This window comes from Oryza sativa, chromosome 10 (assembly GCF_034140825.1).
Source record: "Oryza sativa Japonica Group chromosome 10, ASM3414082v1".
Lineage (NCBI taxonomy): Eukaryota > Viridiplantae > Streptophyta > Magnoliopsida > Poales > Poaceae > Oryza > Oryza sativa.
Genome location: NC_089044.1, coordinates 22,939,485 through 22,956,018, shown reverse-complemented (window position 1 = coordinate 22,956,018; position 16,534 = coordinate 22,939,485). Strand labels below are relative to the sequence as shown.

The following is a 16,534-nucleotide window of genomic DNA, read 5'->3' as shown; positions in this document are numbered from 1 at the left end:
TCTCTGCAGTAATCAAGCTTGTTACTGTCTGAAGACTGAATCGGTGAAACTCTGAATATTCCAACTCAGTCAGCCAGTCTGCAAACAAAATACTACCTAATCAGAGCCCGACCACTGATTGCTACTACTAACATGCATTACTACTTTGTCAAATCTATATTTTTTTAGGCTCCAACACCAACATAATAATATGACAAAAATATTTCTTTCTTTTAAAAAAGATCATCAAGGGAAACAAAATAAAGAAAGGCTATATGTAAAGTTTTTCTTATGAAATTCTTATTATACACGCTCATATGGCATGCTGCGAGTAAATCATTATTGTCTGTAAGTTAAATCAAACGATTAAGACTTTAGTAAGATTTTTTTAAGGTGTGTAAATAAAAAATTGAAACAAACAGCTGGGCTAGCATGCGCCAGAAGAGGATGTTGGTGTCTTGGTGGACTCGGCCGAACATTTGGGAAGAACCAACCACACCACCATGGTCCATGGCACCATGAGGTCGGTGGCGATCGCAACAAAAAATTCCACGGAAAAACTAGTGGAAACGGCCCCGTTTTTTTTTTTTTTTTTTCTGCAAATACGGCGACGAAGGCTCCATAGTTTGGTCAAATACCGATAATACGCCGTATAATGTATAACGTAATAAAAAATATGGATAAATCTTTTATACATATAATCCCTCCGTTTCTAAATATTTAACGCCATTGACTTTTTAGCAGATGTTTGACCGTTCGTTTTATTCAAAAACTTTTGTGAAATATGTAAAACTATATGTATACATAAAAGTATATTTAACAATGAATCAAATGATAGGAAAAGAACTAATGATTACTTAAATTTTTTTTAATAAGACGAATGGTTAAACATATTTTTAAAAAGTCAACAGCGTCAAATATTTAGAAACGCAGGGAGTACGTTATTAGTGACTTGAATACTAATTTAAAAGAATAACTTCAATGAAAAAAACTTTAAAATTCCTCACAAAATAATTAACTTTAAAATTAAATTTTAGCAGCAGCTGATGAGGAAAAGATGGGGCCGAACGGCCCGCATATTTGCAAACGAGAAGTAATTTATGAATAAAACTTTTGTGACTTAAAATTATTGACTGAAAAATAAATTTTGATAAAAAAAACCCCTCAAAATCAGCTTAAAAATTTAAAATTTGGCGATATGCAGCCGGAATTCTTTTCGTATTCGCAGCGCAGGCGACGCGCCGGTCGTCTCCCGGAAGTGCGCGACCCGTTAAAAACCGCGTCTTGACCTCGCCTCTCCTCCCGTGTCTCAGACTCCGCCTCCAAATAAAGAAAGCGAGCCGTGCAAGGACGCCGACGCCGCGGGGGATCCGAGCGGCGGCAGCGCGAATCTCGGCGATATGGGCGCGGCCGGCGCGGGCGCGGGCGCGATCCGGCGGGCGGCGTGCGCGGCGGCGGACAGGGCGTGCGCGGCGGCGAGGGGGGCGCGGCGGGCGCTGGCGCGGTTCGCGCCGCGGCCGTCGGCGTTCGGCGCCGCGGCCGACGCGGAGGCCGCGGCGGTGCGCGCCGTGCGCAACCTCCGCACGTTCCGGTTCCACTACGCCGCGCTGCAGTGGGCGCTCCTCCTGGCGTCGCTCGCGCCGCGGCACAGGGCGTCCATGCTCTTCCTCATGGCGGCCTCCAAGGGCCTCCTCCTCTACGGGGGGCTCCTCCGGGTGTTCCCCAACTCGGCGCTGCTCCGCCGCCTCCTCGACCGCCGCCTCGTCGCCCTCGTCTTCGTCGCGCTCGTCCTCGCCGACCTCGCCGCCGCCGGCGCCATCGCCAACCTCCTCGCCGCGCTCGCCGTCGGCGTCCCGGTCATCGTGCTCCACGCCTCCTTCCGCGTCCGCGACGACCTGGAGGGGCCCTCGCTGCCGTCCCCGGCGGCGGAGAACGGCGAGGAGGAGACGGCGGCCGTGGTGGAGAAGAAGGAGGACGGCGACGTCGAGGCAGGGCCGACGCGGCGGTCCATGGCGGCGGCGCCAAGATCGCCGAAGTGACAAACACTTCTACTTACTACGAGCTATAGCTAATTGATCATACGATTCAACAGGTAATTGGCCAGATCTGCCTGGCTGTTCTTGATAAAGTCAATCTTGGCATAGAATTTTTTGAAAAAAAAAAGAGAGAGAAAAAAAATCATCCGTAGAATGTATAGATAGTGAGAGAGACTCAACTCGATCTGAGAAAAGGAATTGAGAGGTTTCTTGGTAAGGCATTCATTCTTCTGTAGCAATAGAGGATTGACCAATATTGAGTTCTTGATCAAATACCTAATACATTTGCAAGAAATGACTAGAGAATACTCTGTGTTTTGGCCACTGAATCTGATGATCTCTGAAATTACTGAAGAATCAAGTCGTTGCTGCATTCATTCAAGTTCAGAAATTATTCATGGTCCTGCAATGCCGTACTACCTCCAAGAAGTTTGTTGGTTTTATACCCTTTTTTCTCTCCATTTCTTCGAGAAGAATGTGGAAGTGTAGTTGCCATTTGCCAATCGTACCATGCGACCGTGAGAGACGAGCGCACCTAACTGCTAACAACCAACGCAACGGCAACGCCAATGCTTCCTGGAAGTCGCACTTGCAAGGTCGCACCTCCTCCAGCTCCAGCCTCCACACGCCGTCGCCTTCGCTTCACCGATGCATTTGCTAATTGGCAAAATTTGCCATGTGCTGATGTGCCTACCTCTCTTTCTCTTTGTGCCGGTACACTTGCAAGTAAAGTCAGCTAATGCCAGCAAAACTATTCCCATTGACACAAACACTATTGCCTTTTTTTTTAAATTTATTTTACAGTGGATATTGTTGTTGCAGATTATGAACTTTATTATAAGAACAATATATATATATATATATATATATTTTTGAGAAATAAATTTAAGAACTAACTTAAACAAATTGTCCAAGTAAAAAAAAACTTATTTTTTCAAGTATGAAGTAAACCATCCGTTTCAATAATCCGACTAATAAGCTGAAAAGATCCGAACCTAAAGCCTCCTTTGGTGTCAATGAACTATTTCTTGTGAAAATCCTACGAAACTCCCTCGTTCCAAATTCACTACTAGTTCGGAACGCAGAAATTTACCGAAAGTAATGCAAGTTGAACTGTCAGCATATACACCTCATTATCCGGAAGAGAAAAAAAATCAAACAATGTACACCGGGAAGAATTTGTTAATTTTTCTTTGAGATGAGTGAATGAAGTGATTAGTATAGTTCCTACTACTACTCTCTATAATGTCGAGTGAAATGGAGACAGGGGTGAAATGGCTCAGGCCATGAATGCCGTTTTGGAGGCCCACGAGATCTAATTTGGGCCCAAGTTTGCGAGTCTAGCTAGGGTTGGGTGGAGATCGATGCGGTGTCTCACGTGGTTGGGCCGGACAGTGCAGGAGGCCTATATATGGGAGGGGCACCCACGGCTAGGGTTTCCCTTCTCCCTCAACCTACGGCGCCGACCACCTCCAAAACCAGACCCCGAAATCTCGAGGAGCTTGTCTTTTTTCGGTAGCAATGGCGTTGGAGCAGACCTTCATCATGATCAAGCCCGACGGCGTCCAGAGGGGCCTCGTAAGCTTACCTTTCACTTCCCCTCGCATCGATTTGGTGTTGGCTAGTGCTTAGCTTCAATGTGTTTGTCTTTTGCTTGTTTTGCTCAGATTGGCGAGGTCATCGGCCGCTTCGAGAAGAAGGGATTCTACCTCAAAGGTAACCATGCCCACCTTGCCAATGATCCTGATTTGTGCTTGCGCTGCACCGTGAGAAGATTAGATTGAATCTTTGTGCTACACAACACGATGTGCCATGCTATTTATGTGTTAAAAGGATTTCTCTCTCTCCCTCTGAAACTAAGCATGTTTTGTTGTTGAGTAGCTTAATTTCTTCGATCTTTCCTCACTCCGTGGGTCTAATTAGTGGCTTGTTTGATGATTTATGCATCGATTGCTCTGTGGGGAGCGATGATTTTTTTTCTTTTTGCTGATATGCTATCTGAACATGCAGCCATGAAGCTCATCAACGTGGAGAAGTCGTTCGCCGAGAAGCACTACGCCGATCTGTCCTCCAAGCCCTTCTTCGGAGGGCTCGTGGAGTACATCGTCTCCGGCCCCGTCGTCGCCATGGTCTGGGAGGGCAAGCAGGTCGTCTCCACCGGCCGCAAGCTCGTCGGGGCCACCAACCCCCTGGCCGCTGAGCCGGGCACCATCCGTGGCGACTTCGCTGTCGACATTGGCAGGTCAGGTTTCGTTCATTCACTCTGTGGTTTACATTCATCAGTGGGTGATAAATTTTAATTCAGTTGCATCCTCCACTGCTTGCTCACTCTTAATTTTGATTTGCTCATATGTTGCTGTGCGCCAGATTCAAATGCAAATTCCACTGGAGTATAATTAGAGATGCCCATCACAGTTATTCTAAGATGCTTTATTTTCAGAAACAGATGCTAAAATGATTTTTTTCCTCCCAAGAGGCATGGTATTAAATGCTTTTGGAGAAACACCTAAACTTATGTAGCACATGAAGGCTTGTGTAGTTCAAAATTACTTATGTTTCTAAAGTACATTTTGGTGTGTTGTTTATTTTATTGTGCAATATATAGCATTGGTCTGTCCTGGGAGCTTAGTTGACTGACTCCCTGTTGAATAGTTCTGTCTAGCTTAAGCATGGTGAGAGCATCTGACAGGGCCATATGCAATGTTTTATGCACTTTGAAGTACCAAGTGATACACTGTCCAATCATACCAAATAATTGCAACCGTGCTGATTCATTCTACTACTAGTATCTTATTGATTGAATTTTGGTTTATATATCACTTTATGGGTCCACTGTGGGACAGCACCATGTGCTACATGGTTTACCATGATTAACCTTGCATCCAAATTTTCCAAGTCTAATTCGTGGTCCACAGAAAAAATATATACTTTCTTAATGAATAAGAGTGCATTTTACCATGTGAATGTTTCAATGGCCCAATAACACTTCATCATTTCGACCAGCAAAAACAAAAAACAATCATTAGGACTGGCATCTTACTATCACAATGATTGCCTTGTACTCCCTCTATTCCACATTGATCTACATATTTCATAGGTACACCAAGACCAAGAAAAACTAATAACTCTCTCATACTATATTTACTCTAGCAACAAACTCGATGTATGCACCATCCCCAATATTTCCTAGTCAATAGCAAATTAAGATATTGCATGTGGGTTATAAATACTTGTGTGCATGGATACATGCATCAATGTTCATTTACTCCAATGCACAAATAACGAATAGACTTAATAAGTGAACACAAATATGTAGATCATTTAGGAATAACCTCAGAAAAACTATACGTAGATCAATTTGGAATGGAGGGAGTATGTAAGGACAAGTATGGTCGACAGAACACCAAATGGTGCTCTAGAGTCCTTCAAATTTACCTTTCTACTAGTACTCATGTTATCCCTTTGAGTTCTCATCTGTTCATAGACCTAAATATGTATCCAGAATCCAAGTTCTAAAGATGACCTCATACCTTGCAGGAATGTCATCCACGGAAGCGACTCGGTCGAGAACGCCAGGAAGGAGATTGCTCTGTGGTTCCCTGAGGGCATCGCCGAGTGGAGGAGCAACCAGCACCCATGGATCTATGAGGTCTAAAATGCCTTGTCACTATGAACCTGGAGAGTTGGCATCTGAAGATCTACCGTGCTATTTAGCTGCTATTTTATAGTTGAGAATTGAGATCAGCATCTCAAGAACCTTTGTCTGTGCGAACTGAAGTTTTTCTTCATTATGTTGCATGTTATGCATGCATTTACCAGTTGCTCTTGATATATGGTATTGCTTTAATCCTTTGATGTGGAGTTGCATTGCATGGTGTTTGAAGCCTTATCATTTGAGTGCTGGCAACAAGTTGTGTTGAACATAACAAGTTCGTTTTCAGTTAGTTTGTTCTCTTTGGTGCAACTCTTCGTTAGGAAACCAAACCTGTCTAAGCAAACCTGTCTAAGAGGTCAGTAACGTGGGGCATCAACCAATCTAGTGGATCAAGATACAGGTTATACGTAAATTAGTGTAACTAGGTCGATATTGGTTATTGCCAATAAATTGTTAGCTAAGCCTTGCCTAACCTTCATTGTGTGAGCATAGGCACCAACCAAACATTGCCTGGCATGCTCTTGCTTATGTAGTGAAGTGCTAAATCATGATTTATGGTCTCACGAAATTAGTTGCTCTGTTTTAAAATATATAGCAAGAGTTATAGATGAGGCCACTCGATAAAATATAACAACAAAATATATGTTTTAAAATATAGCAACAGTTATAGATGAGACCACTCAATAAAATATAACAGTTAATTCATACTTATATCTTACCTGGTATAGATAGATTCGTACTATCACATGGTACCAATGTCCTGTATATTTTAGGATGGATGAGGATGGATGGAGTATTTGTAAAAAGATGATGGTAAAAATAACAGTTATCAGCAACCATAACAGTAGAACGTATCACAACTCAAAATGCTACTACAGTCCACTACCACACTGCAATCATGTAACTCCGAACACAATTGCAAAAAAAATCGCTAGAGAAAACTCACCTTTTTTTTTTTTGGATGAGAAGATTAGAAAACTTACCTTTTTACAGGTGAATTTCAACATTTTTCGTCAATGACCTCACTGTAGTGTCTGAGTTCTCAGCGAGTGACTTTCATCTTGAATTGGAGAGCACACTGCATTTCCTGAAGTGCTACTGGCTATTGCCATTTGAATGAATTCAATCAGAAAAAGTGGTTTTCTTCCCGCATCGAAAAGGATAATACTATATCAAGTTTTCTAAGGTGGTTTGTACATAATCAGCGGCAAGTATCATGGTCCAGGTTCAGCTCATCTCTTACAATCGATGGATTGATACAAACAAAGGTAACAAAATAGTATTATGCTGCATAATTTTTGTCTGGCTATTATTTATCCTTATTCAAGCACTGTTCTTGTGTGGCGTTCTGGTTCAAACTTGCCCTTCACCCGTAGCAACGGATGGGGTCGTTGCAACCCTTCTCCGCAGACTGCCTGAACCCGAAGCGACCGCCTTTCGCAAGGTATTGCTGGTGGTACTCCTCTGCCCTGTAGAACCTCTTTGCAGGAAGAATTTCAGTGACAATCGTCCGATTCAGAAGCTTCTGCTGCTTCTCCAGAGATTCTCTTGCCGCCTTCTCCTGCTCAGGGGTGTAGTAGTAGATACCTGACCTGTATTGGGTCCCAACATCATTACCCTGCATACAAAGAGTTCAGAGTATATGTGATCAGAAACTTCAGTTATGTCAAACAGTCAAACGGATGCTTGAAAGAAATAGAATCTAATTGTCTAGGAACAAGTTTATCTAATGCAAATCAGCATTGGTTTGTTCAGAAAACAGAACAAAATAACAGGCTAAGTTATTTTTTTTCAGTTAGTTTGTTATTTTTGGTGGCACTCCTTGGTAGCAGTCAATTGTCCACCAATCTAAAGAATCAAGATGCAAGTTATACATAAATTAGTGAACACAAAATGATACATACTATAGGCAATCGATCTTGCAAAATTACATAGCGCTGCCCAAGTGCAAGGTTATGCATTACAAACACTGCAAGACATGCTAGACTCAGCACCACTACAAAATTAGATGCTTGTCAAACCAACCGATAACACCAATATGATGGTATATACTTGCTAACAGTACCCACACTATAACATTGACTGCTCAAGATTAATATGCAGGTAGCCACTTGGTATTCGGCCCTTTGATGATGAAAGTGCAAACTGCAGCTGGGATGCTGCAAATTCTTGATCCAATATAACAGAACCTGATTCATTGGGCCCAATGGTCCCATGAACAGGACAATCAACGCTGAGTGCCCACAGCCTAACACAACCATGACGCTATGACAGTCTATTCTCTGCCAGTGCTCAGGATTATGGGATTGTGGTACTTGCTGTAAACCAAAACTGCGTAAAGAACATAAGGCCAAAGTAAGCTCCTTTGGTTGGTGAGGAACTCATCAATAATTCCGGTCAGCCGTGACCTGCAAGCTAATTAAGAAACCGCAGTACTGATAGTCAATTCTATGCCGCACTTGTCACAGGTTTGAGCTCTTACTGTGCACGACAGCACCCACGTTTCTTTCGTATATAGAGTGATTTACCTTACTCGCGAGGAATTCTTCTTCTCTGTAAAAATTTGCAGTAGAATATCTGTCTAGTGACTCCTACTAACTGAACTAGTAATATCAGTAGCCTAATTCTTCAATTCCACTAAACCCTCACGAAATTATCGTAAATGAAATCCCCAATTCTGAACCTCCCTGCCACCCACTCAATCAAAGAACCCGAAATTAAGCATAGAGCAAGGTACGGTAAACGAAATCATGCGATTAGGTTTGTGAATCGAGTTAATCTGTGGCTGGCTGACCTGGCGGTTGGGCGTGGTGGGATCGTGGCGCGCCCAGAAGACGTCGAGGAGGTCGTCGAACTTGCAGGCGGAGACGTCGTAGTGGACGCGGACGACCTCGTTGTGGTAGGTGGCGCCGGTGCAGACGTCCTCGTAGGTCGGGTCGTGGAGGTTCCCCTGGCTGTATCCCACCTCGGTGCGAGTCACGCCGGGGACGCGCTGGAACGCGAGCTCCACGCCCCAGAAGCACCCGGCGCCGAACTGCGCGAACTCGTTCCCGGCCGCCGGGCGGTCCTCATCGGGGCCCTGCGCCAGCGCCGCCGACGCCGCCGACGCCCGCGGGCTTCCCCCCAGCCCGCCCAGCCCCAGCTTCCCGAGCCAGCTCATCGCCGCGAAACTCGTCCTCGTCGTCTGGGTGGTGGTGGTGCTCGGCGCGAGGAAGCCGCGGCGCGTCCGGTGGAGGAGAGGGGCGCCGCCGCAGCCGCAGCCGCCGCCTCCGCGGAGGCGAGAGGCGAGGAGGAGAGGGGACGTGGAGGAGGTGGAGGCGAGGAGAGGAGGCATCGAGGGAGGCTTTTCCTTTCCGCTTCGGCTTTTGTGGCGGCGTGGCCCAGAAGCTTCGACGCGCGGTTGGTTGGTGCCTTGGTGCCTGGTGTGGTTGCTTCGCTTGCCTTCCCTTCTCGGCCTCTTCTCCTTTTGCATCTGTTGCTGCTTCTCGACTCTCGCGGCGGCCTCGCGGTTTCAGCCACACACACACCACACAGTATCCATCCGAAATACAAACAAATTCTGAATTTTGGAGCAAATCCATTTTGAATTTTGAATCCTGTATATTGGATTAGTGTTTTGAATCCAACGGAATATTATTGTTTGAAGGGAATTAAACGCTGTTAGATTATCAAGGAGGAGGTAAACAACGGGGTTAACGGCTTGTGGTGGTTACTTGTATCTGGTTGCCGTTCAGCCGGGGAAGTGGACAACATTTAGGCTGTGTTCGCATGCACCTTTTCCCATTCCCTCTCTCTCGTTTTCCACGCACACGTTTTTTAAATTGCTAAACGGTGTTTTTTTAAAAAAGTTTCTATACGAAAGTTGCTTAAAAAATAAAATTAATCCATTTTTGAAAAAAATTAGCTAATACTTAATTAATCACGCGTTAATAGACTGCTCTGTTTTCCGTACGCAGGAGTTGGGTTCCCATCTCCCCCCATCCGAACTCAGCCTTAGGGGCTGTTTACTTTGATGTCATTTTAATCCATACAATTTTTTAATAAAGTAAAAAAAATGTGCATCTGTTTGATTTCTTAACTTTGGTAAATATCCTAGAAATTTGGCAACTGCATAGTAATGACCAAAATTGGGTGCATGTACGTTAGCAATAAAGTGAACACATCTAAAATAGCTATCTTGCCAAAATTTGGCAATATTATCAACCTTACCAAAATTTTGGTATTGTAAAAATTTAGTAAGATTTATTTTGGCATCAAAGTGAATAGCCCCTTAGACGGTGGTTTTGTTTGGGTTTAGTATTTGACAAAATCGTTTTGGATAAGAAATCAGGAGGGTTATGCGCGACGCGTGGTGAGCAAAGCGTTGCAATTGCTGCGAAATGGCATGGCAGATGGAGTACATACGAGTGAATGATGTTGACTGATGAAGCAGAATGCGGATGGTTCAATGGTAGACCACGTATACGGTTCAATGGTAGACCACGTATACCGTGTGGTACGCACGAAATGTACACCGCATATATAAAAAAGAAGTGAACAATAATGAACAAAAGTGGAGAAAATTTTTTTCCCCATTCGATTCCAGGAAGCAAAATGGTCTACTGGTTGGTATTATCAGTCTGGACGAGTCTCCTCTGACATAAAGTCAGAGGGACTTTGTCACTGATATGTGGGACCCACAAAGGTTGGGCCCACACGTCAGTAACCCACGTCCATCTAACTTTGTCAGAGAAGCGCGTCAGTGACCCACGTCCCACAAAGGTTGGGCCCACACTTCAATGACCCACGTCCCACAAAGGAGCGCGTCAGTGACCCACGTCCCACAAAAGTTGGGCCCACACGTCAGTGACCCACTATCAGTCTATCAACATTGACAGGTACATCAAGTAGCACATGATCATCGTGCATGAATTCAACACCAGTACATCACGCTGCCATCTGGAGCAAACATTGGTACATTTGACATCTTACATATTTTTGGGGGGTATATATAGTATTTACATGGTTACATCAACATCTGAGGGAGCAAAATAGTTAAGACTATTGGCACACTGGTTAATTTGCTGGTGGAGGCAATCAACTTACAGAGTTAACAGTAGTCGGCACGGTGGAAGAAGATCGCTTCGACTCGTTTGCCTTGACCGATTTGTCTTGAGGCAAACATGGCAGATTATTAGAAGGGGCTGGCCTTCTAGCAAGCCTGTGCTGCCGAATTAGATCATGGCACGGAGCAAAGAAGTCGTGCATCAGAGCATCCTCTGATGTGATCCTGCACCTGGGGTTGACTGATAAGCACTTGTCTACAAGATCAAACAATGAGTCAGGTATCGACTTGAAGAACTCCGGCCTGCGCGTATTGGCTGCACACCACTCCCTGAGATCCACTGAGCGCAACGATTTGGCATCGAATAGGTCCTGAAAGCAATGAGAAATGTTCTAAGAATCACCGCTGTTTCTGTTTCGGCAAAGCTGTTCAAAGGTTATCAACACTTTTGGTTAAGCTTCACAGTTCCTTGATGTTCAAAGGTTATCAACACTTACCGATGGGTAGGAAGATTCACAGTTGTGCAGTTTCGCCACCTCCCATAGTTCTTCGCTGCCTCTAAGCTTTGCTATTTCCTTGATGTTCCTGTATTTGAGAAGATATATCATCAGCAACAACCTTTAACATGTTGAGGAATCAGAGCTTTGCAAAATGCATTAGTAAACTCACTGTTCAGGATCTCCACCAAAAGGCGATTTGCCAATTATGAAGTACAGGAGTGTCACCCCTGCTGACCAGACATCAACCTTACAACCTTGATGGAAAGACCTAAAAAGAACCTGCAGGTAAAGACACCACATAAATGCATGGCCCGCAAAGCTGAAAGACAAGCTCTCATGGTTTGAAAGAGACTAAAACCTCTGGAGCTCGAAATCCTTTAGTTCCAACACATGGACCTTCTCTTCGATGTTTTCCATTTCCTGCAAGATTGAGATATTTATATAGATGAAACATCTCAGAGGATGCTGGGTTCAGTGAGAAGGTATAAAGTTTGTAACACACCTTTGCTGTTAAGCATGCCAGAACCAGCAATAGCACTACCACCCGAACACAGGGGCATCGGGGTGAGTATAAAGAGCTTCTGATCCACATTTCCGAGAGGAGCAGCAACCCTCTTCCTTTGGGAAACAGGTGCTGTCGAAGTATTTTTGTCAGGACTTTGCATTGCATCATGCAAGAAGTTCATTAATTCCTTCCGCCCTTTGTAGGGCATTGGCTGCTTCAACCTGTCTAATGATGTTTTCGTGCTTGTAGGATCCTTGGCAGAGGTTACACCAGACACATCAGCAGCTTGGATACCATGCCTACTTTTATTATCATTCTTAGGTGCACTACCCACTGGGCTTCTGTTGGATCTTTTCCTCTTGGATCCAAGGAGCTGCTTTGAATCGGCAACTGGTTCTTTGGCCTGAACCACTGGGGTAGACTTCAGTGCAGGCTGAGATATGGTATCCTTCCCACGTGAGATTGTCTCAGATTTACCTAACCAATTAAACCAAAATATCAGTCAGCAACAGTCTTAAAACATTCCAAATCTGAAGAGTTTGAAATGCATTTAATAAGAAGCAGAATGCATTTTCAAAAAATAAATTCGTTACCACCTCAAATAGCCTAATCATTCCAAACCTTGGACTAACTGTTGGAATAATTTAATAATGCTAACATGCCAACACTAAGATAAAATGCTCCAAAGTGGAATATTTCCCAGGATATTATTAGCGGCATGGAAATTTTCAAGAGCTATATTCAGTACAGAGAGCCTAAAACTGGAAGAGGCAATAACACAGAACAGATAACAATCAATGCACTGCAATTAACCATCGAAATTCAAAACAAAATTCGAAACTTAGAAAGTGAACTTACTGTTTCGAAAGAACTTCTGGTGAAGGTCCTGCATGGATTTTCAGGGAAAACACAAAATGTTAAAATTAGCATAAAGAAAACAGAAGGCGAGCATCAGATTGGGAGATAAGTATATGCACTAACATTTGCCAAGTTGAAGTCAATAAGATACCCCTTTGCCAGTTTACGGGAGAACAGGAAATTTCCAGGTTTGACATCTCTATGCACTATCCCCTGGAAACAGAAATATCAGATATCCAAGATAAGCTGGTGACAAACGCAAGTTAGCAGTTGACTAAGGTAACATGCATTTAACCAGACCTGCTTATGTAAGCTTGCCAGAGCTTTGAACAGACAAAACCCATACCACCTTAAATCAAACAAACCTATTTCTTTTCTCAGATTCTGCAGAGATAAAAGAAATATTCAACAAAAGATGGACCAATATGAATAGCCAATAAAAGGAAAAATAAACATCAGAGACAACATGAGTGTTTCAACCTCTGGTCTATCGTGCTCAACATGTTCTAGAACAAAGCATTCTAGATCACCACTCCTAAGAGAGCACTCATATTTAATCACGAAATTCTTGCCTCTGCAGCAGAAAAACATGATACATATGTTTAAAGTTACTGCATGGAACAAGAAAAATATCATTATAAAATTTTCGGAGGACATGAACTTATTAGTACCCAAAGCGTTCCAACATCTTCTGTTCATTGTAAACATGATGTGAATGAGCATTTGCATGAGGACCTGTTAATAAAAAAAATACAGGTGCAGGGTTAACTCTTGTAAAGATCTTAGCCATATAATTATAGAAAGATGACTGAGACTGTCAAAAGACAAAACAACAGAAGATACATTTATAGATCAACAAATCCACATGAAAAAACATCAAATCGAGACTAGCAAAGAGATGTACACACATTTTATGGCAAACAGTCTTCCATCTGATTTTCTTCGAGCCCTATAAACAGTCCCGTAACCCCCTGAGTATGCGTAAACATTCACATTGGTCAGCAATCAATATAAACCAAGAAAGTTTTAACAGAATATTTAGAAATTCTCACCTGAACCTTCCTCTTCTTCAATTTCAAAATTTTTGAAGTTAGGCAGTGGTTTTGGTTCTGTATGACCCTGCAAGCAGCAACATTCAATAAATCATTTTTTGAAGATCAGTATAAGCTATTTTTCAAAAGAAATACAAGGTTCATGATGGTTACAACACATCAGTAGTGCATGAAACTGTTCATAAATAGAAAGAACCTGAAATAGCAACAGTTGAGTCATCATCATGTGGACAAACTAACCTTTTGAACCTTTGCTGCAACTTGATCCTTATCTTCTTTGGGCAGTGCTTCTTTTTTCTTGCCCTTATCCCTTTGCTTCATAATCTTTCTATCTTGCTCTTTCTTAGATAATCTGACAGCCACTTCGTTCTGTGTTGATGGCTCCACATGATTTTGATGTGTGCTTGCTCTGTTTTCAGCAGCAATGTTCAAGTTCTCATTGCTAATGCAACCATAAGTTGGGGCTTGTAGTGGCAACACTGCATGTTCAACCTTTGTGTTTGAAGAAGGTTGACACAAACTTCCCATAGTTTCATGGACCATTTCATGTACAATAGCTTCTGTTTTGGTGCCTTCAGGAGGCTGGAATGTAATGTCTTCTATCTTATTCTCATGAATTGCCACATGAGCATTAACTACTAGAGCATCACTGTCCTGACCACAAGTTAGGATCTTCTGTGGGTATTGAGCATTTGGGCTGCAATATTGTAGAGCTTCAGCTTCTTTCGAAATCACATCGAACGTTTCCATATCATCTGTTGCCTTTGTGCTACAATTTCTAGGACTGCTAGGTCTAAGATTCAGATCCTGCTCAATCCCATTTTTCTTTCCCACAGCTAAGCCAACTGCCATAGTAAGGAGGGTGGACTCCTTTTCTAGTTCCTCACGGTCCTCTACTCTAGAACAACAAAGTGAAGCTGATCCTTCAGGTTCACCAATCCTAGTACTCTCTCTGTCAACTGTAGCATGGAAGATATTGATACAGCCAGACATGTCTGTCACCTCCTTTGGCACTAGTGCAGAAGCCATGCTCACAAGAACACTGCCATCATTGCCTCCTATAAACTGGTCAATCTTGGACGGAAGAGAAGGCATGCTAATTTCAATGTCTGAAAATACATTAGAGCCAATTGAAACTTCAAAGGAACGCTGAGCAGTAAATATGTTGAGACTAGGAAGCCTGTCTTGCAATTCTTGGGTAGCCTCCTGATGTACCTGAGGCAAGACACAGAAAGAAGAGAAAAATGAAGTAATAGGTGAATTCTACTAATAATGAAAGTTTTAACTACTTGGAGGGTCAAGATCAAGACTAACATACAAACTTGAGACATATTCAAGAGAATTATCTTTCATGGGGTCATCCATTTTGAGAGTATGATATGTCCATAAAAATATGTGTATCAAAGCATTGGACTGCATAGCTTATTTCATAAAATCACTGAGAACATTGCAGGTCAATTCAATAGGTAGCATCAACCTAGTGACCAAAATAGTCAAATAGTCAACTAAAGAAATCTCTCTCGTCATTTGCAGTGAGAAATGTCCACAGAAGGAGCAGACCAAGCCCCAATTGTAATTAATTATCGAGCAAAAAGTAAATCAGAAATGTAGGACAGCAGATTCAGGCCTTGTTTGGCTAATCCCTCCACAAGGGGCTTCGGAGGGGATTAGGTATGGAATTAATCCTGTACTCGTGGGGATTAACCGAACAAGCCCTCAGTGTGATAACCTAATTTTCCCTGCATTATCTACAGCAAAGCTACTAGAGCAGTTATGCATTGTGTTACTGCACCATGATATTTCTGCGACTAGAAAAACTTGAAGGTTGAAAGAGATAGCACACCTCTCCAGTAGCAACTGGAGCACAGCTTTGCACGATCAGTTGCTGCGACTGCCGCAGCTCGTGTTCCGGCAAATCTGTACAAAATTTTCCCAAATGGAGTTCAAAACCACACTACTGATGGCTCCGCATAAACCAACATCAGTACAGAAAAACAAGCAAAGTAACCTGCATCGGGAGCCGCCAGGAGACGCTTCCTCGCGACGAAGCGCCCCGCATCTGACGCCTTCCGCTTGCGCTCGTACGTAACGGGCACCCGCCTCCGCAACCACCTCATCACATCATCGGGCGCCCTCGGGCTCACCCTCGGCGGCGGAACATCCAACCCCACGTACCTCAGGAACGCCACGAAGGCCGTCTCGGAAGCCGCCACGACGCCCCCGGAGAGCCGAAGCGGCGACCCGGGGATGCGGCACAGCCGCTCGACGTCGTCGGCGGTCGCGAAGCGCGCGACGTCGGAGGCGGCGGCGGGCCGGCCGAGGCGGATGACCACGGTGAGGAGGTGCCACGCCCGCTCGATCTCCGACGAGCCGGCAGCCTTGGAGTCCATCGGAGATAGGGCGGAGGGGGCTCGGATCGGATCTGCCGCGCTAGTGCTCGGAAGGCATGGGAGGAGGAGGCGCCGCCGCCGCGGAGGATTTGGGGAATGGGAGAGAGAATGGGGGGAACACTAGTACACTACTACTACCTTGTTCTTGAGGAGGGGGTGGTGTTTTTGCGATTTGGTCCTTGGAGTTGGTTTCTCACTTGAGGAGGGGTTGGTTTTTTGCGATTTGGACCTTGGAGTTGTGCGATTTTGTGGGTTGGTGGTGGGCGGGAGGCGGGAAAAATTTTGGTGCGGGGGGGTGGGAGTTTTGGGGAGCGGGTGGATCTGAGCACGTGGCGTTTCCCGCGCGGTTTTCCCTCTCTCGGGCTTGTAATTGCTACGGCCCAAACACCAGCGTACACAGAAAAGCAGCCTCCCCCGTTGCTGCAGTAGAACTCCACCTGGCACGTCTCAACTCTCAACTCCTATCACAAAAAAAAAAAGGAAAGAAAACTCTCTACTTCGGCAGAAAAGAAAAA

At 44.2% G+C, this 16,534-nt stretch overlaps 4 protein-coding genes across 4 annotated transcripts; 2 read left to right on the top strand and 2 right to left on the bottom strand.

The window, feature by feature from the left end:
• The first annotated feature begins 1,283 nt into the window (after positions 1-1,283).
• LOC4349404 (PRA1 family protein D) lies at positions 1,284-2,392 on the top strand. Its single transcript, XM_015758659.3, has one exon. The coding sequence runs from the start codon at positions 1,380-1,382 to the stop codon at positions 2,016-2,018; it is 639 nt and encodes a 212-aa protein (XP_015614145.1). The 5' UTR covers positions 1,284-1,379; the 3' UTR covers positions 2,019-2,392.
• A 1,074-nt stretch (positions 2,393-3,466) lies between these two features.
• LOC4349403 (nucleoside diphosphate kinase 1) lies at positions 3,467-5,882 on the top strand. Its single transcript, XM_015758661.3, has 4 exons — positions 3,467-3,593; positions 3,683-3,731; positions 4,026-4,257; positions 5,553-5,882. Exons 1-4 carry the CDS (start codon positions 3,537-3,539, stop codon positions 5,668-5,670), a joined length of 456 nt encoding a protein of 151 aa, XP_015614147.1. The 5' UTR covers positions 3,467-3,536; the 3' UTR covers positions 5,671-5,882.
• Positions 5,883-6,629: 747 nt separating this feature from the next.
• Positions 6,630-9,109, bottom strand: LOC4349402 (peptide methionine sulfoxide reductase A4, chloroplastic-like). The gene is made up of 2 exons (NM_001419586.1): positions 8,465-9,109; positions 6,630-7,288 (listed from the first exon to the last, which is right to left on the bottom strand). Exons 1-2 carry the CDS (start codon positions 9,002-9,004, stop codon positions 7,037-7,039), a joined length of 792 nt encoding a protein of 263 aa, NP_001406515.1. The 5' UTR covers positions 9,005-9,109; the 3' UTR covers positions 6,630-7,036.
• Positions 9,110-10,548: 1,439 nt separating this feature from the next.
• LOC4349401 (uncharacterized) lies at positions 10,549-16,138 on the bottom strand. Its single transcript, XM_015758656.3, has 15 exons — positions 15,638-16,138; positions 15,473-15,546; positions 13,870-14,844; positions 13,630-13,696; positions 13,486-13,548; positions 13,249-13,312; positions 13,058-13,151; positions 12,878-12,961; positions 12,701-12,790; positions 12,578-12,605; positions 11,717-12,196; positions 11,573-11,634; positions 11,384-11,493; positions 11,212-11,299; positions 10,549-11,085 (listed from the first exon to the last, which is right to left on the bottom strand). Exons 1-15 carry the CDS (start codon positions 16,017-16,019, stop codon positions 10,747-10,749), a joined length of 3,000 nt encoding a protein of 999 aa, XP_015614142.1. The 5' UTR covers positions 16,020-16,138; the 3' UTR covers positions 10,549-10,746.
• Between the last annotated feature and the right edge of the window lie 396 nt (positions 16,139-16,534).